Source organism: Dipodomys ordii, unplaced genomic scaffold (genome assembly GCF_000151885.1).
Source record: "Dipodomys ordii isolate 6190 unplaced genomic scaffold, Dord_2.0 Scaffold55, whole genome shotgun sequence".
In the NCBI taxonomy this organism is placed as follows: domain Eukaryota; kingdom Metazoa; phylum Chordata; class Mammalia; order Rodentia; family Heteromyidae; genus Dipodomys; species Dipodomys ordii.
Window position 1 is genome coordinate 1,576,744 of NW_012267271.1, and position 26,736 is coordinate 1,603,479.

Here is a 26,736-nt window from a genome sequence, read left to right on the forward strand (position 1 = left end):
CTAGTGACTGAGCTTCTCTGAGCAGGAATGGTGGCCTTCCAGACTTGGGGCAGGGAGGGGTAGGCAGACCACAGGGCCAGGCAGCCCCGCAGAGAGTCCTCCCCACACGTACCCCAGGCTGTCCACCAGCCCCATTTCATCCCAGGTCTGGAGGTGCAGAGTGTGCACCTGTTGGAGGCCACACATTCACAGTGCCCGGTGGGCATCCAGAGGGGCCGGGCCACCTCCATATTCCTGCGGGGGAAGTGAGGCAGCTGCTCAGTAAAGGTGGGTGAAGATGGGGGAGGGGAGGGTCCAAGCCTCAACCCTGCCAAGCCAGCTCTGCTACATCGAATGGATTCCTTAGGGTTTCCTTAGCTGCAGGCTGGGCTCTTGATTCTTGCCTCGTGAGTGCCTGGCACCTCCTGGTGTTTGCTTAGGCTCCTTCACTAAACCCTACAAGGATTTCCTCAGAAGTGGATGGTAGCAGCAGCCCTGCCCTCAAGGCCAACCAGGGGTGGAGGCTTAGGGTAAGGAGGATGAAGCTGATTGGCTGTGTGAGCTTCGGGAAGTTGTTGGCTTCTCCAAGCCTGTTTTCCCAGCAGTCACTCGGTGGGGGCTTGGGTCCCCCCTGTACCCAGCCAGGCCTCTCTGGAGTCACGGTGATCCACAGCTGGTTCACCTCAAGCGTCTTTCGGCATACCTTGGGATTGCACAGACTGGAGCCCCAGATCCCCGACCCCTCACAGGAGACCAGCAAGGGCCAGAGGTGAGTGGACTCTACCCTGGAGGCTACTGTGGAACTCTGAGGCCTCCGTCCCCCCCCCCCAGCTCCCAGCCTGCTTTCCCTGCCCCCTACTTCTGGTCTCTGGTGGAACCCTGCTCACCCCTGAGATGCTCAGCCATGCATCTCCCACCACCCCTCCCCTAAAAGTACCCTTTGCTCCACAGAATCCTAAGCACCCAGGTGGGCTCAGCCATCCTGGCCTCTGAGGTGTGGGATGCTGCTGGAGAGGTCAGCACGGCCGTGACCTTTCACCTGCAGCACCAAACTCAGGTATCAGGGAACAGGAAGGGAGAGTGAAGTGTGGCACACTGACTTTATGCCACCTACCGGAAATCCCCAGCATCATCTATCACACGGCCCACTTCCGGTATTGCCTGGAAGAGATCATGTGACTGGCCAGAGATGAGGATTTCATTCCAGGGACGAGTAACCTGGAAAGCAAGATTATTCTGGCCATATCAAGGTGTGAATTCGGAGAAATGTTGGGGGGACGTTCCCTGTACTATGCAGCATCGGGCTGAACACAGCCTGGGGTGCAGCGCCGTGAGAGAGCACTTGCTTACACCCAAATATCTTGAAAATGGTACAACATTTCAGAGCATGTGCAGCTGACACCCATATGCCCTCTTGCATGCATACACGCACACACCATTGCTTGTTTTCTTGTGTCTCCTCCTAGCACTTTTTTTTATTATTACCTTTGTGTGTGTGTGTGTGTGTGTGTGTGCGCGCGTGCGCGCAGTCTTGGAGTTTGAACTCAAGGCCCAGCACTACTACCTCTTAGCCTATTCACTCAAGGCAAAGCACTCTACCACTTGAGCCACAACTTCATTTCTGACTTTTTGGTGGTTAAACTGGAGATGAGTCTCACGGACTTTCCTGCTGGAACCTTGATCCTCAGGTCTCAGCCTCCTAAATATCTAAGATTACAGGTGTGAGCCACCAACACTGGGCTGAGACATGGTATCTTAACAGTGAGTCTTCCAATACATGATCAAGGTCTAGCCTTCTACTTCTGATATTTCTCCCAGCAGGGTACGTAGTTTTTACTTTGAAGACATTTTCTTCAATATATTTTGTTAAATATATGTGCTTAAATTTGTATTCCATCCCTACAGAACAAATTTTTATTTGTTTATTTTTATTTTATTGTATTTTACTTTATTTTTGAGTGAACATACATTTATAGTACAAAGCGTTTTGTACTTTGAATAAAATCACCTCTTCTGCCCTATGCCCATTCCTTCCTTCCTTTTCTTTTTTTTTTTTTTTTTTGATCATGAGGCTCGAGCTCAAAGCCTACCACTTTGAGCCACAGCACCACTTCCAGTTTCTGAGGAATTAATTGCAGATAAGAGTCTCATGGGAACTTTCCTGCCCAGACTGGCTTTGAACTAAGATCCTTAGATCTCAGCCTCCTGAGTAGCTAGGATTACAGGTGTGAGCCACTGATGCCCTGCCAGGCTCAGGTTTTGAAACAACTTTAATCCCTTCTGAGGATGAGGCCACCAGTGACTTTGGACTGGGACCTATTCTTTTTTGTTTTTTGTGTTTGTTTTTTCTTTGTGTCAGTCCTGAGACTTGAACTCAGGGCCTGGACACTGTCCTTGGGATTTTTTTTTTTCTCAGAGTGCTGGTGGCTTACCCCTGTAATCCTAGGTACCCTTCTCAGATAGTGTATATACCACATTTTTGTATGTGATCACAAATGGCATTATTTTCTTAATTCAGTTTAAAATCATTCATTGCTAGCGTATTGGAATGCAAATGGTTTTGACAGAATTCGTATTGGAATACAACTGGTTTTGACAGAATGTCATTGCTTCTGAGCTCACTTGGCCCTTCCAGTCCTGGATCCAGTCTTTTGGGGCCTTGAGTTTTCTACATTCCTTATCATGTTGTCTAGAGGTGAAGACAGGAATTTTCCTCTCAAGTCCACATCTTATATTCCTTTGTCTTGCCTGATTGCATGGGCTAGGATCACTAATCCTGTGGTGAATAGTAGCAACAAGGCCACACATCCTTGTTGGGTTCCCCATCTTAGAGGAAAGCATCTAGTCTTTTATATTAAGTGGATTTAAAAGTCCTGTGGACTTTTTATAGATGCCCCATCCACTTAAATTCCCTTCTCTTCCTGGTTTGCTGAGAGGTTGTTTTCTTTTATTGTTGTTGTTTTATGGTTTTTCTTTTAAAATCGGTTTAAATAGCTGGTAAATTTTTGGCCAAGTGATTTCTCCATGTTGACACAACCCTATGATTTTCTCTTTCATTCTGACAGTATAGACTTGTACTTGTTTATATTTCCAAATGATTTTTAATGTATTTTAATTTTTTAATGAATGCATAATTGTTGTACATACTTAGCGGGTTCAATGTGATATTTCAATAGATGTAAACTAATCCTGTCTAAGCCTCAACTTACACAGTTATTGTCATGACCACAGTAAAAGACACGATGGTGCTTTCTCAGAAACACCAAATGACAGACACTGCAGTCCCCTGTCAGGATATATAAAACCCAAGTCCTAAGCTCAGGCTGCCTTTGCTGCCTACCACTGATGACAACTTAGAAAATCTGCATTGTTATTTTCATCTAGTTACTTAGGACTAACCTGTTCACCATATCCATTTAATACCTACCACTTGTTAGACTTTGTGTTTACAATATCACTACTACAAGGAGCTTAGCTCTATGGGGCCTCATACCACAAAAAAAAAAAAAATGCTTGGTAGCTCTTCCCTCACTGAACAAGGAATCACAGAGATCTTTCTGCATCAGTGCATAGAGACCCATTTGTTGTTGGTCTTTTCAGATCCCAGCCATCCCTTGAAAGAAAGTCGTGGTTGTGATGGTTGGTTATTAGTTTTCAACCGGTGTGTGTGTGTGTGTGTGTGTATGTGTGTGTGTGTGTGTTTGATATTACTCCCTATCTCTCCTTCCCTTTTGCCCCTTGTGCTACATTTCTCCATCCCTTTCACCTGTGACCCATGATAGACAACTCCTGGTTTGTAAACCACAGTCACCTGGAGTAGTGGTATGCCTCTGTAACCCCAGAATTCCAGATGCTGAGGCAGGGGGTGGTGATTTTGGGGTCATCCTGGGCTAATAGCGAGACCCCGCCACCTCATCTAATAAAACAACAGCCTAGAGTCCTCGGCATCCCCATCCCCCTCCTTCCTTTATCTTCTCTCTGTGTTTTTCTCTACATACCTACCACACACACACACACACACACATCTCTATCTGTCCTTGGTTCCTGCCCCTAGGCCTTCTCCCAGAAGCTGCTGGAGCCTCTCTGTGCTTTCTGGAACTTCAGTATCAGGTGAGTTTCCATATCTGTATTCTGTAAATAAAGGCTTTTTTTTTTTTTGTCAGTCGTGGGGCTTGAACTCTGGGCTTAGGTGCTGCCCCTCAGCTCTTCGGCTCAAGGGAGAGCTCTACCTCTTGAGCCACAGCGCCACTTCTGGTTTTCTGGTGGTTAATTGGAAATAAGAGTCTCATGGACTTTCTTACCTGAGCTGGATTTGAACTGTGATCCTCAGATCTCAGCCTCCTGAGTAGCTAGGATTACAGGCGTGAACCACCAGCACCCAGCTCTAAAGCCTTTTTTTGGGGGGGGGGCGGTCGTGGGGCCAGAACTCTGGGCCTGGGCGCTGTCCCTCAGCTCTTCAGCTCAAGGCTAGTGCTCTATCACTTGAGCCACAGCACCATTTCTGGCTTTTTTCTTTTTGCTTATGTGGTGCTGAAGAATCAAACCCAGGGCCTCATGCATGCAAGGCAAGCGCTTTACCACTGAGCCACCTTCCCAGCCCAAGCCTTTTTTTTTCTAATGCTTGAAAGTGAGGCAGAATTTAGGCATGTTTGGGGCCTCCACACTTGCCTGACAGGGGCAATTCCAGGCTCTACCCAGCTCCAGGACAAGTGCGGTAGAATGTGTCACCCTGAGGTAGTGAGCTCCCTGACCAAGGAGGTATGTAAGACAGGTGGGAATGACTTGGGAGGAAGCTTGTCTGTCAAGTGACTTTTCGATGTGATAATATGTAAAGCCAGGGCCTGGGGGTTGGAAGGGAAAAGGAGGCTCCCGAATGCACCACTAACATCCTGTCCTGAGTTAAAACTGATGAATATCCTTCACAGCTGCAGGTGCAAAATAACAAACACCCTTGCTGGCTCTGTCTGCTACCATCTCAGGGAAGTTTGTGCACATTTGAGCGATTGGCAGCTAGGGCTGGGGAGGTTCGTTCAGTGACCCGCCAAGGTCCCACTGCTACATACAGGCAGGGTAGCCATGGGTTCTAGGCATGAGGAGAGGCCTGCCCTTGGCCCTTACCCCAGGTCACCCCATCTCAGCAGCCCTTCTGTTCTCTCCCTGCCCAAGCCCAGACACCAGGGCTCATGGGCTACCTCTGGCTGCTCCAGGCTCGCCTTGCACGAAGACTCCACAGAATGCTTGTGCAACCACAGCACCAACTTCGCTGTCCTGCTGCAAGTGTATGAGGTCCAGGTGAGGAAGTGATGCTGGAACCCCTTAGAGAATCAACAGCTGCATAAGCGGAATGGAGCAGGAAGGGCAGGGTGGGGACCGAGGTCCAGGCCTCGGTGGCCGCCGGACTCTGAAAAGGACGCAGGTGGATAAACAGGGATGGGTAGCATGTGGAGGCGCAAGGGTTGCAAGCATGTGGGGTTTGGTGTTTGTGTTGGGCTGTCTCTGGGTGTCCTCTGTCCTGTTCTACCCAGGCCCCTGTGCCCAGGAGCATCCCCTCCAGTTCAGGGCTGCGCTTAAGCAGTAATGGGCCTGCTTAGGGAGAGAAGCACAAGAATCCCTCAGGGCACCTGCAGAAGGGGCATGGGAAGGGGCCTGTGGGCATCTGAGCAAGGCTGGGGACAGTGTAGGTCCTGCTCAGGAGGAGGACTGAGTTGGAAGTGGCTCAACCTGAAATGCACGGGGGCACATTGGGTGCACTGTCAGTCTCTGTGCCTCAGTTTCCACAAGGTTAGAGCAACTCCTTCTGGTCTCAAATACTACTTCCGGGAACAGCGAGAGGCCTGTCTATGGGCCAGGCTGTGCCCCGCTCAACACACACAACTCCCCCAAGGCATAGGCTACTTCAAGTTCAGTGGCTGGTGAGGCCAAGGACAGTTTTCTCCCATTGTGCTGCAAGTCACTGGCAGGGCTGGAGCCAGGCCCCCTGCACAGATGAGAGAAACTGAGGTACAAGGCCAGGCACGTGGGTGTAAGGGCGGCACACCATCCCTCACCCCGGCAGCATCTGCCCCAGCTGGTGCTCAGCCCCTAGGAGCAGCAGCTGCCTTTCCACAAAGTGGGCCGGAGGCGCCCCCTGCAGGCCAGCCGGGGGGATGCAGGCCCCGGCTCGGGCAGATCCAGGGCCCGGCGCCCCGCACCCCGCGGTGCAGCCCCGGGCTCCAGCCCCCACCCGCGGGCGCAGCCGCCTACGAGAACAAGAGCCGCAGCGGCGCCTCTGCGCTCAAGTGACAGCGCCTTTGTCTCTGCTGAATGAGTGCGTTGCTAGGGCTGCTCGTAGCAACCGAGCCGCTTCTACCTGGGCCCCACCCTCCAGGCCCCCAACCCCTGGCCCGGCCCCTGGTGATGCACCCCGTTCCTAGCTCCCCCACACACTCCCTCCCGCAGCCTGAGTGAGAGGGGCAGGGAGTGGAGTTTGCCAGAGACCCCTGCAGGTGTTCCGATGTTCTGAAAATGGGGAAACTGAGGATCAGAAAGGCCACCCTGGTTTATCTCGGAGGGCTGAAGCCAGGATTCCACTCCAGCCTGTTGCCAGGTCCTTCCCCATCTTGGCCATCATCTAGGCTGATGGTGGACCGTGCCTGAGGGCCGGCCTGGGATCTCTTCCCCAGAACCCAGCGGGGATGCCACATGTGATGAACAGCCAGGCCCAGCCTGCCCCACGGCCTCGCTCCCGTGGGGATCCCCTGGCCCCTCGCGCTGTCTGTCTGTCTGCTCCTGTTCCACCTGCCCAAATGTTGAAGTGCCCTGCTATGTGTGTGATAAATATACTGTCCCTTGCTGTCTGGGGTCCCTCCTGGCTTGAGGACACGGAAGAGGTTTCAGGCCATCTGGGAAGAGGGGGTGGGGGGCAGGTCCTCTTCTCCTGACTCAGGCCCTGGCACATGGCACAAAGGGCAGGGTGGAACTGGAGGGCAACAGAACCCCTCCCTGGACTACAGAGCTGAAACAGGGGGGGACAGGGGAGGCAAAAGTGGGGTGGGGTGAATGAGAAGCACGGAGATCCAACGAGGCACTGTGGCCTTGGTGGCCTGCTCTGGACCTTACATGGGCTGCTCTGGGACAAGGTGACATCCAGGGGTTCTGGCATTTTGGGGAGATTGGTGCTGTTTGAACAGAACAGGGAACATCAGTTCATGTGACCCAGTGGGTTCTAAGCACACAGTGGGTACTCTGGAACGGTCAGCCGTTGCCGGAGACATGGGGCTATGGGGTCCACAGAAGGCCATGTTTGAGGCCTTGAAGGTGCCAGGCCAGGTTGGCCAGAAGTCCTGAGAGGAGCTGGTGTGCCCATATGAGGGCAGGGCCCCTGCCCTGTGCTGAGAAGACTAGCAGAAGCCTGGCACCGGTGGCTCACACCTGTAATCCTAGCTACTCAGGAGGATGAGATCTGACGATCACGGTTCAAAGCCAGCCTGAGCAGGAAAGTCTGTGAGACTCTTATCTCCAGAAAACCGGAAGTGGCACTGTGGCTCAAGTGGTAGAGTGCTTGTCTTGAGCTGAAGAGTTCAGGGACAGTGCCCAGGCCCAGGCCCCACAACCACCACCACCAACAATAAAAAGACTAGCAGAAGAAGGGAGGGCAGGGCAGGGCAGGGCAGGCCCTGCGGAGTGTCAGCCTGGCCCCAGCAGAGCATCTGCCTGCTGCTGGCAAGAGGCTGGAGGGGCTCCAAGGAGGTGGAACTGGAACCCTGGATCCCCAGTGCCTTGTATCCCCAGTGTCCTCTTTTTCAGAAGACTTCTACAACCATTATAAAGAGCAATTATTTGAGATTCATTGAGTTGCACAAGATAGAACAATGGAGGTTTGAGATGGCTGTGCTCATTCTCAGCTGTGTGGACTTGAACACGCCACAGGCGTGCGGTGTGCACGCGCACACACACACACACACACACACATACCTGCCTCAGTTTCCTCATCTGTAGTCTGGGGCTGCCATCTATAGACAAGGCTTGGAACAGATCTGAGAGACAAGTCAGTGGTGTCTGAAGCCAAACAAGCATCTCCCTGACAGCTGTGCCCACTGCTGCCACCAAGCGAGAGTAAATGGAAGTAAAGTCTAGACCAGGTGTTGAATAGGCAGAGAAGGGGTTGATGCAGACTTGGGATCTGGTCCCCTGATTCACTAGCAAAGGGGCTTTTCCCTCCTGCCTCCCCGGGCACCTGTAGAACAGGGAGGTGAAGGAGGGCACATAGAAGGGTGCTCAGTAATGGCTGTTCCTTTCAGCCAAGATGGCAGAGCTGGCATGGCCAGGGTGGAGCTGAGCACCCACAGCATCTTAAAGTCCCAGAGACGAAGTGGCTGCAGCCCGATGCCGTGCCTGGGGTCCCCACCTGGCTCTCTAGTCCTCCTACCTCCTCAGAGTTCAGAGCTCAGGGCATCACCCATCCTCACCCTTCCCCTCCCCCCACAAACCCATCCCAGAGTTCCTGCTTGGGCCCCAGAAGGCAAATCAGCCAATTATCTGTAAACTAATTGCAAAATTTATTCCAGGGAGCAGGGGGACTGGGAGATCCATAAGGGCACTTCATGTGTTGGGGCTGTGGGTCCCTGGCCTTGGCAGGGGCTTGAGTTTCAGGAACGGGAGTGGGGACTGAGTCAGGGCAGCAAAAAAAAAAGAAAAGAAAAAGGGGAAGGGAAAAAAAAGCAGGGAGCAGGGATACCCAGCTCATCTAGCTGGGCTGGGCTAGCGCAAGCTGCAGTGGTGACAGGAAATGACAGTAGGTGTCCAGCGGGGCAGAGAACAGCCAAAGCTTCTCCCCAGAGAGTAACTTTCAAGACACAGGACAGCAGCCAGGGAGCTGAGGCCAGCTTCTAGGGAGGCAGCCAGAGGCCCAATGGGACTGGACCATGAGAGGAAGGGCTGGTCGACACAAGCCCATAACCCACCCATGAGAACTCAGGGCCCCCCCTGCAGTTCGCCTGGGGAGAGGACAGAGGAAAAGCAGTAGCTTTTTTTTCCCCCCTTTTCTTTTTTCTGGAGCAGGAAGCGCTCAGAAGAAATGGCCTGGCACCGAAGGGAGCACTTGGAATATGAGATGGAGGGAGGAGGCCTGGGCTGTATTTGGTGCAATGGCCGTACCCAGCTCAATCATCCATCAGCCCTCCAGCTTGCCTCACGTACACTCGCCTTTCCAGAAGTGTTTAGGCGATTGAAAAACAAACCTATAGCCTTGCCGCTTAGTACCAGCCAGCTGGCCAAGAAGAAGGGGGGCTGGAATGTTGACTGTACCAAATTTTTCCTCCCTGTGGGGTGAGGGGGGCGGGGGGGGCTGTAGCAATGTCCTTTCCTGGAAACAGATCAGAGGTCTCCATGCAGAGGTCACGCGGTGGAGGGGGGAGAGGTCCTTCTGTCTAACTGTCTCCCAGTTTCCTCTAGGGTCAACAACCCCCTACCAAATTTAGCAAACTCAGCCATCCTTAATTTACTCAACAGACATCTTCCCCCTCCTCTGTGGGGAAGCACTGCAGAACCCCTCTTCTCTCCCTGTGATGCCCGCTCGCCTTCCTCCTGCCTCTGATCCCAGGAGAGGGGGGAAGGGATGACCGCTGACCCAAGGGACAGCCAAGTCCCACCAAGGAATCCAGAATCTCCTCCCAGACCAGGGGGTGGGGTGGTCAGCAGCCACCTCCTTGGGACACTGTGAGTGGTAGGCAAGTGCCAGGGGCTAGAGAGTACTGCCTTGCCCATCCTCACCACCACCTTAACATAGCTCCAGAGCACAGGGGGCAGGGGCCTAGGGACAGGGCTCTGGGGTCACCTACTGAAATGCGCCTGTGCGGCATGCTGGCGGGCGCCCCTGTCCGCTGCCCAGGGCCAAGCTCAAGTCTGCCTGGCCTGAAGCATCTCGATGAGCAGGTTGTTGCGGGGCATCTCGTTGCCCAGGTGCTTGTGGTACAGGTACTCCTTGGCTTGCACGCTCAGGGCCCGCACCTCCACCAGGCACAGCAGCAGCTGCTGGAATTTGTCCGCGCAGTGCGGGTAGTGGCACAGGGTATAATCGAGCAGGGCAGCATTGGCCTTCTCCTGAGCATCCTTCACCAGGCTGTGGTTGCTTAGGAACTTCACATCTGCAACAGGAGACAGTGGTCACCCGCCGCACACGATCAGCACCAGGGGTGGGTGCGTCGCCAGCACCACCTTCCCAATGATCACCAAAGCCACGGGGTGGCTGCAGCCTTTCTCTCCTCCCCCACCCCCACCCCGCGCCTCCCAACCGCCTCCCCCACCAGCCCCGCCGGCCCCAGCCAAACCCCAGCAACCATCCCCACGCTCATTGCCGCTGCCATCACTGCCATGGCTGGCACGGACATGCGCAATCACCAACACCAGCGCCAACGTCACCAATGCCTCCCTGGGTATGTGATTTCAATCACGGCTTTCCTATCTGTAAAATGGAGTGAAAGCAGTCCCAAGGAGGCAGCCATGCCCACATGACAGGCCGGGAAAACTCGGGAACACCAGCCCCATTCTGGTTACCATGGTCGAAGCCATTCTGCTGCCGTCATCCCTGTGGTCCTTGTCATCAGCATCAGCACCCTGCCAATCACACTGAGTGGAGGGACCCCATCTCGCTGCCATGCCCCCCCCAGAGAGCCACACGCACCAACCCTGAACACCCCCCCCCCACACACACCTGCCTCTCTGTCTCTGTCTCTCTCTGACTGGGCTCCCAACATAACAATGCAGTGACAGAACAGAGTGCTTGGGCTGAGGTTTAAAGCCAAGAACTGGGCAGGAAGCTCAGGGAGGTCTAGGGAATAAATCCATTTGTGTAAAGTAAAACTGGGGCTGGGGTGTGTGGCTCAGTTGTAGAGTGCCAACCTAGCATGAGCGAGGTCCTGGGTTCCATTCCCGGTGCTGCACAATATAAGGAAGTCAAAGCAGGAGGCTGGTCCAGGAGGCAGCCATTCTATATAGGAGGGGCTGCAGGAAAACCCCCACGGGGCATGAGGAGGCGATTTCTGAGTGTGTGTGTGTGTGTGTGTGTGTGAGAGAGAGAGAGAGAGAGAGAGAGAAGGGCAGCTCTGCGTGGACCAGTGCTCACGTGGGCCATGGGTGAGGGGTGTCATCTACGCCCTCTGTTATAAAGGGCCTTCTTCCTCTGGAAAGGGCCAGCAACCCCCAACCCCGCCTCCCCTCCCTCCGCCCCTGCCTACAACACCCCCTCCTGGCGCCCTGTCCCCGGCTCAGGGTCAGCAGCAGGAATCTTGGAATCAGCTTGCAATCCCCAAAGCCTAGCCAGGTGTCCCGAGGCTGTCGTTTCCAGCGGCTCAGAAGATGGTCATCTTGTCCATGCCCTTCCCCACCCGCCCACTGCCCCCAGCCCTGCGCTGCGCTGCGGGGGAGTGGGACGCGGCTGCAGCCCTTGGCCCTGTAATCCCTTTAACACGGGCCCGCGCCAGGAAGCTCGGCTCTCCTGGCAACCCTGATCCCCGGCCGCCTCCGTGTGCCCGCTGAGCTGTGTGTTGTCTATAGGTGGATTTAGGGAAACCCGAGCCAGGCCCAGAGCGTATGGTGGGGTCTGGTAGCGGCCGTCCTCCACCCCCGGGGCCCCTCAAGCTCCAAGTCCATGAGTCAGGATCATTTTTCTTCTGCACCTTCTGCATCTTCGCCATCAGGCACCTTTGTGCCATTAGAAAAAAGTTCTTCTCGTCTGGAGATGCGGTTCGATTCCAGGCTGTGGTCTTTCCCTACCTTGGAGCCCCGGTGCAGTGTGGTGAACAATCTACTCCACAGCACAGAGCGGCCTTGCTCTCAGCCTGCTCCAGACCCACTCAAAGGCCGTGGGAAGTCACCCCGACAAGCTGGCTTCCCAGAAGCAACCGACATCTACCAGTCTCATTCATCTCTGTCCCAATCTGTCCCCATATCCCAATCCTGCCCACCTGCCTTCACCCTACTGCCATCCCCAGAGCTAGGGAAGGAAAGCGTGACAATTCACCACAGGAGGCAGGGCGTCCAGAGGAGGAGAGAGACCAGCTCATGGCCACCCAGCAGCAAAGGGGCGCAGAGGAAAGGGCGCTGGCTCGGATGCTACACAGTGGGAAGGCTGGGGAGCACTGGGGTGTGGGCTGTACCAGGATTCACTGTGCTCCTGTCCTCAGCCCTGGCCCAGCTTGCAGGGACAGGAGCAGAGCAAGGGCAGTGCTGAGGGACAAGTCCTCTGCCCCCAGCTCGAGGAGGCTGATGCTCCTGACTCAGAGCCTGGGTTTGAACCCAGGTGTGCGGCCTTCCATGGCGGGAGAGCAGGCTAAGGAACCATGCTGGGTCACACCCCATTCCCAATGGGGTCTGGGAGACAGACATTCTTCTTATTCTGTCCCCCCAGGAAGGCAGCCAAAAGCCCCACCAGATCCTGGGATCTTACATGGGCCACAGGTCCCCCATGCCCCCCAGTTTCTAGAGAGCTTGTAATGATTTGAAGGGAGCTGACAGGAAAGCGGGGGGGTCAAGCAAGCCTGGAGACACCCCCTTTTCATGGATCAGTGTTTCCCAACCCAGCTCCCCAGCCAGCTGGCTGAGCCTAGGCCAAGGTGCGTCCCTCTCTGAGCCTCAGTTTGCTATCATCTGCAAAATGGGGTTTGTGCCACCAGGACTGGGACCTGAGCTGTGCCCTGGGCATGGCACAGTTGGAGGGGGACGGAGGGGACTGCGGTGATCCTGCGCCCGGGAGTGTGGGAGACGGTGCCCCACCCCGGGGAGCAGCCGCTAGCTCTGCCGAGGCAGGGGCCCCCAGGATCTCAGAAAAGCCCCCTTTTCACGGTTTAATTGAATATTTGAATAATCTTTTCATTCCAGTGAGGCATAAAGAATGTTGTCCCAATAGCGGTGACTCAGGCAGGCGCCCCTGTGCACAATGGCCCCTCGAGTGGCGCTGCTATTCAGGCCGCCTTTTGTTGCCTCAGAGCACTGGGTAAATTGCAAACGCTTAAGGGAATGCTGCTGCCGCGCCTCAATGCGAATCAGGAAATCGAATGTTAGGTCAATCCATTAAGCTTCGATTAAGTCCTCAGTGGAACAATGCCTGCCGGGCCCATCTTCATAAACACCGCGATTGCCAGGAGAGAGGCACTAATTTTAATTAAACCTCCTTACCTGCCTCCAGCAGCCTGAGACGCTATTTAGACGCCAAATGGCACCTTCTGTGGAGGCAGGCAAGAGGAGGCACGGAGAGGAGGAGTGGGTGGGGTGGCCGAGGTGGGTGGGGGAACAGTCATCGCCCAAGTTCAGGCTACCCGGGCTGATCCCCCAGTGTGTGGCCTGAAAGTCTGCAGGCAAGTGGCCATCCCTCCCCCAGTTCCTCATGAGTTGGGATGGGGTAGGGGGGCGACTGTGGAAGGAACTAACGAACCCTTTATTCTGCACTCAGGTGACTCTATCTCCCCAGCCGCAGATCTCACCTTGAAAGGGACCTGGGCATAGTAAAACGCAAATGGAGTCATGTTACTTGCAGCATCAAACCCTTCCCAAGGGAAGGTCGGGGTGTGCTCAGCTGGGCTCCGCAGCTCAGCCTCTCTGCACCCCCTCCCTGCCCCCTACAGTTACCTGGACTTTCAAGATTCCCCCTTCTCTCGCTTGACCTTTCCTCAGTCTGGGATGCTTTCTACACTGCTTCCTTTGTTCCCAGAAAACTGCTCAGAATGCAAGACCCAACCACATCAGAGAAGCCTGCCTCCATCTCTCTGGGTGGTTGGCTGCACTAGACCGCTCAGGACCCTTCTCCAACTGGAATCACCCCAAACCCTCAATGGAAAGAAGCCTTGCACCGCTCTCTTCTTCTTCCTCCTCTTCCAAAGCCCCAACCTCACCAGATGTCTGGCCTGCTAGGCTGGGGCTCTCTAACTCACCCCCCCATCCAAGCTCAATGAGGGCACCAAGTTCATTCATTCATTAGCTTGTTCATTTGTCCATGAGGCCAAGGGTGATTATGGCACAAGTCAGAGAGGTCAGGCAATGCGAATTCTCTCATGACATCATTGTAACAAGATAAGCTGATGGTGGACATTTTACACCTGGGGAAATAGAGGCTCATAGAGGAAAGGGACTGACTCAAGCACACAAAGCCCGCAGAGACCAGAGCTAGAATCCTGGTGGGTCCATCCCTTCCTTTGGGGACTCCACCCCACATGTGTGCACCTACACATGCCTATGCATGCTTCATACATGCACGGGTGTTTGCATGCACAGCCTCTCCCAGCCAAGCCCCAGCTCTCCCCACCCTTCGCCGCATTGTCTGGAGAGTGCGATGAAAATGTGCAGGGGGAAAGCACACAGCCCGGCCAGAAGAAGAGAACTGTCTCTTCTTGGTGCCTCCCTACACCCCATGGAAGGAAGAGCCCTTCGGAGGGGCACTCAAGCACAGGGGGGCCTGGAGGACCCTCCCTTCCCAGGACTCTCCCCTAAGCTCCACAGCAGTTCTTAAGTGGCTACCCAAGACCCTCCCCTCCAGACCCCTGCAGAGACCAGCTCATAGTCCTAGCACTGGGATTGCCACATCCACTAACCAGCTCCCTCCTCCTCTCTGCTCCCCAACATGTCCCCCACACCCCACTCTCTTAGAGCATCTTGCCACACTGTGGCTATAGTGCCAACTGCCACAAACACAGCATTTCCATCCTGCGGGTTCTAACTTGCCATCTCATTGCTACAAGATTCTCTGCTATAAGATTCACCCACCCAAAGAACCCCTGCTCATCCTCTAAGACCGCCCTGGCATGTCCCTCCTCCACGAAGCCTTTCCACGTGCCCCAGATTCCCTGATCCATCTCCAACTCTGTCCCTAACCACCCGGACCAGCTGTTCTAGGAGGACAGGGCCATGGGGAGGGCGACTCCAGACACAGCGGGGAGGTGACAGCGGGCTGGTTCTCTTCCTTCTTCACATCTGTCACATCTACCTGTCTATCTAGGCAGTCACCTCAGCTCTGGGGTGGGGAACCCGTGTGCCAGGCAGAATGACTGTCTGAAAAAGGCATGAGTGAATGGACAAAGGGGTGAGTAAGGACATATCTAGACTGTTTGTCCAGTAGTTCCCTAGGTTCTCTGTTGGGTCCACATCCATGAAGGTCAAGTCTTGGACATCACTTTGGTAGTTTACACAGAGCAACATGCCTGCTAGGGCTGTGGCCTCATTTTCAGAGTCCGTTCCTCAGCCTGCAGACCCCACCTGAACCACAGCTAGACTCTCCACGCATGCCCTGCCCAGTCCCTGGGCTCACTCACCAAGGCTGAAGAGGATGAGGAACTTGAGGCAGACAAACTCCTGGCGGTCCAGCTGCAGTGCGTGCAGCTGCAGGACCAGCTCCTGTGCCCGCAGGACCAGGTTGTGCAGCAGGGAGCCGGCCTGGGCAGCCACCGTGCTCAGCTCCACCTGCACAGCAGAGCAGGGCAGAGAGGCCAGTGAGAGAAACAGCCAAGCTCCTGTGCAGGAGGCTCTGATCAGGATCTGGGGGGGGGTCCGGTGAGCCCAGCTTTTCCCCTGAGCTGGGCGCAGGCAGCCCTCTGCTCAGAACCCCAGAACCTCCCAATCTCCTGTGCCAGCTGGAGCTGGACACCCCAGTTTTCCTGGATGGCAGTGGGAGGGCCACCAGGCAGGGGCTACCGCGGGGGATTGAAGGGTCCTTCACACACAAAGAGCCGCCGCCAGGCCCAGCAGTACAAATGAATGAATGTCGCTTGTGCAGCCACAGTAAGGAGAGCCCATCGGGGACGGTGGCAGGGGACAGCGGGGCCACATGCCCGCCCACCACATCCACGCAGACACCTGCCCGGGATGTGAAGGCACACAAGTGTGCACACCCACACGTGACCTTCCACGGTCACTCACAGTGGCACATGCATGCCTACACGTGTGCCCATGGTGACAAGCAGGTGCAGACGCCCACGCGCCCCGGTGTGAGTGGAGATCTGCACGGGAGACGTCACAGGCCCGCCTCTGCACGCTGGACGGCCCAGGGGCCACAGAGACTTGGTCCCACAGGACAGTCAGGTCACCAGCTCCCTGCATTTGCACCCGCCTGGGTCCCAAAGTCACTCCTTAGGCACCTTCATCCCCACACTGTGCTCCCAATGACCTGACACCCCAGGGGGAGAACCAGGCCTGCGGAACCTCAGCCTCTGCCCCAGCCAGGTGCCACCAGGCAGGAGAGATAGCTCCCCTCCCTCCAGGCCCACCCTCCTGGCCCCTGCACCTGCCTCCTCCAGCCGCTCCCATTCCATTTCCCAGCGTTCCCACTCCCTCCCCATCCCTACGCCTGCCTGTTATCCCACAGGCTCCGTGCTATGCGGGTTCACGTTGTGGCTCTGAGGCCATTCATTCAGGGCCTGCCTTACTCACCAGTTCCTAGCAGTGCCTCCAACCTCATTTCTTCCCTCCTCTGCTCCCCCCACCCTTGGTCCCCCTCAGAGCCCTGGTTCCTGCCATGCCCCACCTGTGTCCCTGGCCTGTTACCAGCTGACCAACTTGGACTTCTTTTTCTAGACGGACCAGTGCCATTGCCACCTCCTGCAGAGTTGCCCTGCCCACCCCACTCTGGAGCTGCTCCACTGCCCCCCCCAGGCCTGGCTCCACCCACCCCACCCCGCCCCTAGCACAGTCCCTGAGTTGGGCGAGGAGAGGAGGCGCTCACCTCCTGCCCGGTGACCAGCAGGATGCTGCCCTCCTTGCCATACTGGATCTGACGGTAGATATGGTCAAACACCAGCAGCTCGCTCCAACAGTTCTGGAGCAGGGACATCTGGTCAGCCACCTGCGGGAAGAGCCATGTGAGGATGCAGCTGGGGCCCCTCCCCCCTCCATTCCCACACCCATCTGGATGTGAGCTGGGCAAGGGTCCCTTTCTCATGAGAGGGTCCAACAGAGCCTCTGCCCTGCCTCTCACCCGGGTGCGGCCTGCTGCAGTTCCACAGCCATCCTGTGCACCTGCTGGCTCTCGTAGGAAGGGGACCAGGGCTTGGGAGAGGGCCTGGCATATGTTAAACCCAGAAAATACGTATTTCAAAAAATAAAAATAAAGGGGCTGGGAAGGTGGCTCAGTGGTAGAGCGCTTGCCTTGCATGAGGCCCTGGGTTGGATTCCTCAGCACCACATAAACAGAAAAAGCTGGAAGTGGCACTGTGGCGCAAGTGGTAGAGCACTAGCCTTGAGCTGAAGAGCTGAGGGAAAGCGCCCAGGCCCAGAGTTCAGGCCCCACGACCAGACCCAAAAAGAAAAAATAAATAAATAAAATAAAAATAAAAAGCCAGGCACCCAGAGCTCACTTCTGTAATCCTAGCTACTTAGGAAGCTGAGATCTGAGGATCACAATTTGAAGCCAGCCTGGACAGGAAAGCCCATGAAACCCTTATCACCAATTAATCAGCAAAAAGCCAGAGGTAGAGCTATAGTTCAAGTGGTAGAGTATCAGTCCTGAGTAAAAAAAAGCCAAGGGAAGGTACAAAGTCCTGAGGTCAAGCCACAGTATCTGCTTACACATGCACACATCAGAAAGCGAGAGAGAGACACAGAGAGAGAAGGGGGAGGAGAGAATATCTATGTGTACAGGAGTACCCACAATGCTTGCCAGCCATTTCAACCCCGGACGCCACTGGCCTGTGGCCCCAGCCAAACCAATTAGTAGCAAGGAGCTACGGGAGCAAGGAACAAAGAGCAACAGGGAATTCTACTGGGCCTTCTGCAGAACTTTGGGATCCATGAGGAGAAAGGGGGGCTACATGGCCTGGATATACAAGACGGTGAGCAGGACAGCAAGGCCTCCTGTCTGAAGGAGAACAGAACAGTCACACAGGCGCATTCTGCCTCAGGCTGCCGTGTGTACCTGGCGTTAAGACCAGTGGTCCCTGCTTGTTGTCCTTCCAGTGTGGGTGCGGCAGGATGTCGTTGTGGGGTTTTTATGTGTGGGTTTTTGTTTTTTTTGTTGTTGTTGTCGTGGGGCTTGAACTCAGGACCTGGGAGCTATCGAGCTTTTTCGCTCAAGGCTAGCACTTTACCACTTTGAGCCACAGCACCACGTCTGTTTTTCTGGTGGTTAATGAGAGATAAGAGTCTCATGAGCCGGGCACTGGTGGCTCACGCCTGTAATCCTAGCTACTCAGGAGGCTGAGATCTGAGGATCGCGGTTCAAAGCCAGCCCGGGCAGGAGAGACTGTGAGACTCCTATCTCCAATAAACCACGAGAAAACCGGAAGTGGCGCTGTAGCTCAAGTGGTAGAGCGTTCGCCTTGAGCTGAAGAACTGAGGGACAGCGCCCAGGCCCAGAGTTCAAGCCCCACAACCGACAAAAAAAACAAAAAAAAAAAAAAAAAAGAGTCTCATGGACTTTCCTGCCTAGCTTGGCTTTGAACTGTGATCCTCAGATCTTAGCTTCCTGAGTAACTAGAATTACAGGCATGAGCCACCAGCCCTCAAATTTGAAATCCTCTCCATTGTGTTTTCTTATGGCAAGGATGATACATTTTGGCACCCAAGCCACGGCAAGCTGACCCAAAGTGATCTTCAGGGGAAGAATCTACCACCCGCACAGGACAGAGACTCTTTGGGGGTCCCCTAGAGGTAGACCAAGCCAGGGTTATGGTGGGCATTGCTGGTCCACAGTCCCTATGGGGACAAACTTAGCCTTGCTGTGCATTCAGAACAACCCTAGACCCCTCTCTGAGCCCTCCTAGGATTCCACAGTGCAGAAAGAACCCAGCCCTCTCCTGTGATGAGCAGGAACTGGGATTGTCACCATGGTGCCCTGTGAGGCCGGGTCAGCCAGACCACTTTATGGAGAAAAGAAACCTTCCCAAGGTCACCCAGCTCTGCCTGGGTCTAGATGTGTGCTCCTTATCACTAGGCACAAAAAAAGCCGCGTCTCCTTCCCCCAGGAATGGAGGCTTCTCCATGAGCCCTCAACCTTTCCCACAAAGCCTCCTCTCGCCCCAGGTGCCCTCCTCCCCCTCTAGGTGGCTTTCTTCCCTGCTGCTGGGGGGTTTTGAAAGCAGGGCTGGTGTCTGGGTATCTTTGTCCCTCTCCGCCAGCAGACCTCTGCCCTTTCCCCAAACCCCATGGCAGTACTGCCCTGGGGCTAGGAAACAGCACTGTCTTCTAGGGGCTGGAAGGCCCCTCATTCCCCTCTGGGGCCTTCTCAGGAAGAAGGAGCAAGGAGGACCAAGAGGAGAGCCTGCCTTGATCTCTGCACAGCTCCTCCAGGCCCCACGATCACCCCTGCCCAGCCCAGACAGCAGGTGAGCAACATGGAAGGCTGACACCCCTCCTGCTCTGTGCTACTGCCTCTGTCTCCTCCATGTTCCCTCATCGTATCTCTGGGTTAGAAACTCTCCCCTTCCCTGGCCCTGGAGCCCACTGTCAGAACTAAGACCCAACCCCAGACCTCACCAAGCCCCAACCCCAGTCCTGGGTAGGGGCCGCCTTTCCCATCATGCTTTTCAAGGAGCCAGGACATCCAGCCCTGCCCAAGTGACAGACCAGCATACAGGCTTGCCTAGGGGACACCAGACAGGGATCTCTGCCCAGATGCCCCTACTGAGCTCATCTAGGGGGTCCTGGGAGGGAGGCACCCATGCAGGATCATAGTAGAGGCAAGGAAAACTCAGACCCACTGAGGCTGCCTCAGGCAGAGGCTGTGTGGGCCGGGCTCACGCCTCCCACCCCCTGCAGGAGTTGCAGATACCCTTGTGCCCAGATTGAAAGGACGGGTGGGGGTGGTGGGAAGAGCGATAAGAAGCCAGTGAGGAGATAAGCGGACTGAGCCTGGGACAGCAGGCAGAGGGGTCACAGTGACCCTGCCTGGCCCAGCCTGGGAGCCCACTGTACCCAGACCATGGTCCTGGGGCAGCGCAGCCCTGGCCCATGGCTAGTGAAGGAAGCAACCCGGCGCCTATGCCTTGATATCCAGGCCTAGGTTCAAGTGCCCACCTAGCCACAAGCACCTCTCAGTCCTGACTTGCTGTTCTGTGCAATGGAAGAAGACACAGAACATAGCTCATCAGCTACCACAGGCTCTGCGGAGCTGCCCAGGGTTCTACTCCCTCCCCGGCCCACCCCCCACAGGTTACACAAGCTTTCTGGTCAGACCCTCACGTCTTCCTGGGGACAGACAGACATATTGACTCTCCGCATCCTCCATCCCCTTATTAAAACAAAACAAAATAAAACAAAAAAACACCTGGCGCACGTGGCTCACGCCTATAATCCTACCTACTCAGGAGGCTGAGATCTGAGGATCATGGTTCAAAGCCAGCCAGGGTAGGAAAGGCCATGAGGCTCTTCTCTCCAATAAACCACCAGAAAACCAGAAGTGGTGCTGTGGCTCAAGTGGTAGAGCGCTAGCCCTCAGGCCCAGAGTTCAAGCCCCACAACTGACCAAAATAATAATAATAATGAAAACTCAGAAAAGGATATTCTTGGAAGAACACAAAGGCACAATACCCATGTGCATCTGATCATGCAAAAATAATAGTTAGCAAAATGAACTCCTAGAGATGGAAGCAAGAGGGTTTTCTTTTTCCTTCGCTGTTCTTTTCTTTTGGTTTCGTTTGTTCATTTATCTGTCTTTGGGAAGCTAAGAGTGGCACAGAAATGGAGGGACAAAGGGTGAACAAATGCAGCAGTGGTACTCACTAGACACTGTGTTGAAAATGAGCTGTACAACTTGTGGGTGGGGACAGAGGGATAAACAGGGAGAGCGTGAGGGAAGCGGTGCCACTGCAAAAGAAATGTACTCTTTGCCCGACTTAGAAAACTGCAACCCCCTCCTACAACACCTTTCTACTAACAATTAAAACCTGTACACAAAACAAACAAACAAACAACTCAGAGGGTGGGGGCTTCCATCCCTCTACATCAGAAAGGAGGTTGGTGAGGGCCTCCTTTAAGCCAACCTACAGCTTCCTCCCCCGCCTCCACCCCCTCCATCTCAGACCTCCCTGCTGCCCTGAGAACAAGGACATTTACAGTCCTGGCCCCAGGGACCCTCCCCAGGCTGGCCTGTCTGCTGGGCCTGCCACAAATCTTCCCGGAGCCTTGACACTGTGCAGCCTGCCTTAGAGAAGGGGTATTTATGGATGCTGTGCTGACCTCTCCCCCAGCAAGCTCCTCTGGAGCCCCTGGGGTCTGAGGGTCTGGCAGCTGAAGGCCAGTGGCTCAGTAACTCTGGTGGCTGATGTGTCTTGGGCTGGCCACGCCGAGTGGAATGGTGAGGGGCCATCGTTTGTCAGCGGAGGGCTGACGGTTCCTGTGGCCTCCACAAAATCCTCTATCTGGGCAATTAGATCTGTAGCCAGTGGGGCCTTGGAGCGGATGTCCAGGGTGAACGGATGTGAGACCAGTGTTTAGGGGGCCCTTATTCCCCCTCCCTGCCAGGGGCTGAGCTCCTGGGAAGGACACTGCCCCCACTGAGCAGCAGAGAAAGATAAGCCTCTGCTACCCTGAGGGTAACACGTTGTTTCACCAGCCCAGGACAAAGTAGGGGCATCTTTCTGGTAACAGAGGCGCACAGACACAATGTATCTTCCTCTGTTCCCTTCCTGGCCAGGCCTCCCGCTGCCTGCCAGTGGAGATCCAGTGTTACACTGCAGCCAGGAGCAGGCAGGAAGGGAGGGGCTGAGCCCACTGATGAAACTTCCTGTGTGCCAGCCCTGTCAGGAATTCTTCCCCATCCCCACTCACCAAACCCTCACCATTCCTCCCACCTTCCAGGTGAGGAAACGGCGCAGAGGAGCCTAGTCACTTGGTCAAAGTGGCTGAGCTAGTAAGGGGCAGAGGTGGAACTTGGTAACAGGACCCAGGCCCAACTTGCTATGATAGTGGGAAGTGGGAAAATGGAGACAGAGGAAGAGGAAAGCCCACAGAGTACTGAGGATTGCGTGTCCCTGACAGTTCAGTTGAGCCCCACCATGACTGCCCCTTCCTTCTCCTGTGGGGGAAGATGCCACGGGCTCCTTTGTGGAGGGCTCAGGCCCTGGGCTGAGATCTTTTCTTGGCCTGGATGAGGGGCTCAGCCTGCTCTTCAGAGTATCTGCCACCCACTGCCCCCAGCATCCACTTCTGGTTCATTTTCTGCTCTGATCCGCCAACCTTCCTAGCCCTGCTTCATAGAACCCCCTGGAATTTCCAGAGGCCTTGGCACATTTCTGAGCTTTTGCCTCTGCTGTTCCTACTGCTTGCACGCCCTGGTCTGCCTCTGATTTCTTCTGGAAATCTTCTCTGACTTCTGTAGCTTTGTGCTCTCCCATTGGGCTCCCTCTGGCCCCATCCATTGCTCACACAGCCCAGGGCACCGTGGCTATGTCTATATGTGCTTGTCTTCTAAAGCCTGGCAGCTTCTTGGGTTCACCTCATGTCAATGTCCCCAGTGTCCAGCTAGGGCACTGCTCTTCTCTCAGAGCTGGAACTCTCCTTTGTCTGCTTGGAGGAGAGCAGTTGGATGGCGAGCCAAAGGGAGAACAGAGTCACTTGGCATCTCTCATTTTTCTGGACCCTCACACCTGTCTCTGCCGACACCAGCCCAGGGCCCATTGGGCCAGTGGAAGGCCCTGTGAGGCCTGGGCCGGTGCTTATCTGCAAGGGTCCCTTATGGAGCAGTGACTGTGGCCCATATTCCTGGGCTCCATGCAGGACTTCTGGGAAGGGGAAGCAGGAAGGTATGGACCACAGAGAAGCCAGAAGCAGGAAAAAACACTCAGTAAACTGGACAAAAGCCCTTCCCATCCTGCGTGAAGCCCCGGGAGACTAGGAAGGCAGCCAGAGGAAGTGCCCTGCCCTTGGACCCAGGGTTCCGAGAGGCTGAGAATGCGCAGCCCCGCCCCTCTACACAGGGGCTTCATGGGAAGTGTCCAAGGAAGCTGGAAGCCCACCCAAAAGTCTTGGGATCCTCATTCCCTTTGAAATTCCCCTCACCACCATCAGTGCAGGGCGGGGGCGAGGGGCCTGGGGTGCGAAGCCCCCCCTGTGAGAGAGACATGGCATGTCCCCAGCTCTCAGCCATGGCAGGCCTCCACAGTTGAACCACACCCTCCATCAGTGCTGACTCTCGAGAGTTTCCCAGGCCTGACCCCAGGCCCCCTGCGCCTCAGTGTTCATTACCCCAGGTATCATCTCTCTATGCTAGCCAGAGACAGTGTCCCCAGCCCATCTGGCCACAGGCCCAGAGGAAGCTCAGGTCTGAGTGGCATCAGCGGACAATGCTGTTCAAGGCTACAGGCGGCCCCGGCAGCCAGGGGGTTGAACTGGGAAAAAGAGAAACCAATAGGCTGGAACTGAACACACGCCAGGCAATGATGGCCTTGGCCAGGCCTGGGGTCTCAAGAGTGGCTTCCTAAGCAACCAGAGCGCCGCAGGGGGAAGCTCCCAGGCCTCGGACACCTCACAGCACGAGGTGACAAGACTGGGAATTTTTCTTTTTTTTTTTTTTTTGGTCAGTCATGGAGCTTAAACTCAGGCCTGGGCGCTGTCCCCGAGCTTTTTTGCTCAAAGCTAGTGCTGTACCACTTTGAGCCACCTTGTCACTCTGGGTCTTCTGGTGGTTAATTAGAGATAAGAGTCTTACAGACTTTCCTGCTCGGACTAGCTTCAAGCTGCGATCCTCAGATCTTAGCCTCCTGAATAGCTAGGATTGCAGGCATGAGCCATGGGCGCCTGGCGACTGGGAAGTTCTTTCCTACATCTGCCCTCGATTTCTCCTGCTGCTTTCTTGCCACAGGTGCCATAACTCTGGGTCTGGAGATAGAGAAAGGTTGCCTTATCTGGCCAGATCAGTAGCTGGCTCTAGAATCTCCAACTCTACTCCTCCTCCAGCACAGGTGCAATCCCAGGTGCCCAGGGTCTCGGGGCGGGGGAGGGGAGATTCCCACAAGAACCCTGACCAAGAGCAAACCAGAGACTGGTGTCGCCCTAGAGACACAAACGCAGGCCGGGAGACAGTGGTGGGAAGGAGCCAGCGCGAAGAAACAGAGGCAGAGATCAAAGCAGCAGAGGCTGTAGGAGCCAGCGAATAAATAGAGAGGGAGAAGGAACCCCAGTAAGCAGGAGTAGCAGTACCCAGGACAGCCCAACTATAGGGGGACAGAGGTCAGGGCATGGGCAGCTGAGCAAGAGGGTAGACACGCCAGAGCCAGAGGCTGGTGGGCCGGGAGGAGGGACTCACCTCCAGCTCCTTGAACACCATGCATCTGCGGGCCCAGTCCACAATGGAGATGAAGGTCTGGTCCGCCATCCTGCACAGGAGGCCGAAGGCCGCGGGCTGATCGGAACGGCTTTTGGCAGGTTCCTGCAGGCAGCCCAGGATGCGCGCACGCACCTGGTCTTCCTCAGGCTCCAGCTGCAGGAGCTGCAGGATGAGCTCCGGCACAGTGGGCCCCCCAGAGAAGGACTCTGAATAGCCGTAGGGCGGTCCAGGCTGCTGCTGGGGGCTGGCGTAGGGCTCTGGGTACTCGGACTTGATAGTGCGGCCAGAGAAGTTAGGGTAGAGGTAGCCTGCCAAGGACCCGTGGGTGCTTGGTACAGCCATGGGCAGCGGCTGGGCTCCAAAATCACCCAGTGGCCCACTGGCTGGGCCAGAGGCCAGGCCCTTGGGCTCAGGTGCATGCAGGTTGGGAGGCAGCATGTAGTCCGGAGCGGGGGGAGGGGGCGGTGGCACTCCCATGGGGGGACCTGTCTCCAACTTGAAGCCATTGGCACGAATCTGTGCCTTCTTCTGCTGCTTCAGAGCCCGATCTCGTTTGTACATGGGCCCAAACTTGTTCCGGCCACCACGCATGCGGTCAGCTCGCACAGCTGTGGGGAAGAGGAACGGGTGGGGGGGGGTCGTCAGGCATCACCGCTGCCTTCCTTAGCACCCTGCCCCTAAAAGCTGTGTCGCCACCACCTCTGCTACTTGCTTTGCTCCCTCTCCTACCCCTCCCCTCCCCCCTTCCCCCCCCCCCTGCAGATGGGAGTCAGGTTCTTCAGCAGTTTCAGCTGCTAAAGGGCAGCTAAAGGGCCCTAGGGGCCCTTCCACCCTGCGTTTTCTCTGCTTGACACTTCTTCCATGCCTACCCTACCTTTGCTATTACCTCTTCCTCAACCCCATCTTTCTCTGAGCTTGCTGAACACACAGCCTCAATGTCACCTCCTCCAGGATGTACTCCTGGATCTACCCAGCAGAATCTCCTCAATATCCTGTCTACTCACTGCCCATTCTTATCGTGCTGAGTGCATCATGCATATGCCCCCCGCCCCCAGGCTAAGAGTGCTGGGTTCAGGGCTTGATGAGAAGATGGTAACGTGAAAGGGAACTTGCTCAGCTTTGCTCATGGCTGGATGCCCAGTATCCAACTTAGGGACAAACTCCCTGACTCTACTGAACCTCCATTACAAGATAATTGGGGCTCCCTCCCACTGGCTTCCAGTGTGGAACTGAGTTTGGGGTTGGCTGAGGCTTGGGCTGGGGGAGGGGGCCTCTCTTGCTGACCAGATGTTCCTCTGCCTGCCAAGAATGCATCACCAGCCAGACCCAACAGGTACATCTCCGGGATGTAGGCTCTGGGGACAGCACCATGTCCCCCTCCCGCTGGGCAGTCGCTCCTCCAGGGGTCTGCAGCTCTCAGAGCCTCTGGGGGGTTCCTAGGTTGTTCAGAAACTTTACCAACAGCTGCCTGCCGGGCGCGCAGCCCAGCGGGCCGGAGGGTGAAGGCATCCTCGCATAGCTGAGGTCTCTGGCTGAACTAACTCCCTCCTGTCTGGATGAAGAGGCAGGTCAGGGATGGGCCTGGGTCCGAGGGGGGTCATTGTTCCTCACCACTCAGCAACCTCAGAGCCAAGCTAAGAAACGGACTGGAGGTCTGGGAGCAAGTGGCAGAGCACAAACACAAGCCTTGAGTTTAGTCCTTAACATTGAGACAAGGGAGAGAATCTCGCGGGCTGAATAACCTCAAGGATGGATGGACAGACACACGGGGGCTGGACAGTAAGAATGCACAAAAGCAGAACGTATGGAACTAACAACAATCTGCTGAGTATTTGGGAAAACCAGGCTCCTCAGGCTTTCCCTTCACCCTCACCATAGCTCTCCAGGAACAGGAGAAAGAACTACTCATTTTGTTTCCAGATGGGGATCTGTAGCGCAGAGAGGTTAAGGAATTTGCCCAATGTCCCCCAGCCTGCAAGAAGTGGCACTGGGACTTGAAGTCAAGGTGTTGAAGGCCTTGGCTGTGGTTGGTGTGGGGTATCTGTGGGGGCGGGGAACTCCTCATGGGGAGGGGTTGCTTTGCTCTCTTGGGGGCACTACTCCTGGGCTCACTTTCAGATGCTTCTCACCCCAACCTCAGCGGGGGGCCCTGGCAAACATCCCCCCCCCTCCTCCAGGCTCCAATGAATGCCAGGGGGGCCACTAGCCAAGCGCCTAAGAAACTTCCAGAAGGCTGATGTTGCTTCCCCCACCCCACCCTCGCCGCAGCCCCTCTTCCCAGTCCCATCGAGGCCTCCCGGGCCGCGGGGAGCCGCGGGGAAGCCGGGGCGGAGGCCCGCGGGCCGCGCACCTTCCAGGCGCATCCCCACCGTCAGGCACTTCTGGAAGCGGCAGAAGGGACAGCGCTTGCGCTGCGTCTTGTCGATCTTGCAGCTCTGGCTCTCGGTGCACGTGTAGTGCTTGTTGTTCTGCACCGTGCGCTTGAAGAAGCCCTGCGGGGGACAGAGGCGCCGCGGCGGGTGAGCGCGGAGGTGCGC

The 26,736-nt window shown here is 55.7% G+C and overlaps 1 protein-coding gene across 1 annotated transcript in view; it reads right to left on the bottom strand.

The window, feature by feature from the left end:
- Positions 1–9,003: 9,003 nt before the first annotated feature.
- The window catches only part of Nr5a1 (nuclear receptor subfamily 5, group A, member 1), a 22,383-nt gene continuing 4,650 nt past the window's right edge, over positions 9,004–26,736 (bottom strand). Inside the window, exons 5-9 of the mRNA XM_013021257.1 lie at positions 26,550–26,691; positions 24,179–24,807; positions 16,664–16,783; positions 15,258–15,405; positions 9,004–10,103 (exon numbers count right to left, since the gene is read on the bottom strand). Coding sequence (XP_012876711.1) covers positions 9,856–10,103; positions 15,258–15,405; positions 16,664–16,783; positions 24,179–24,807; positions 26,550–26,691 — 1,287 coding nt within the window. The 3' untranslated portion in view covers positions 9,004–9,855. The remainder of the gene's footprint in view (positions 10,104–15,257; positions 15,406–16,663; positions 16,784–24,178; positions 24,808–26,549; positions 26,692–26,736) is intronic.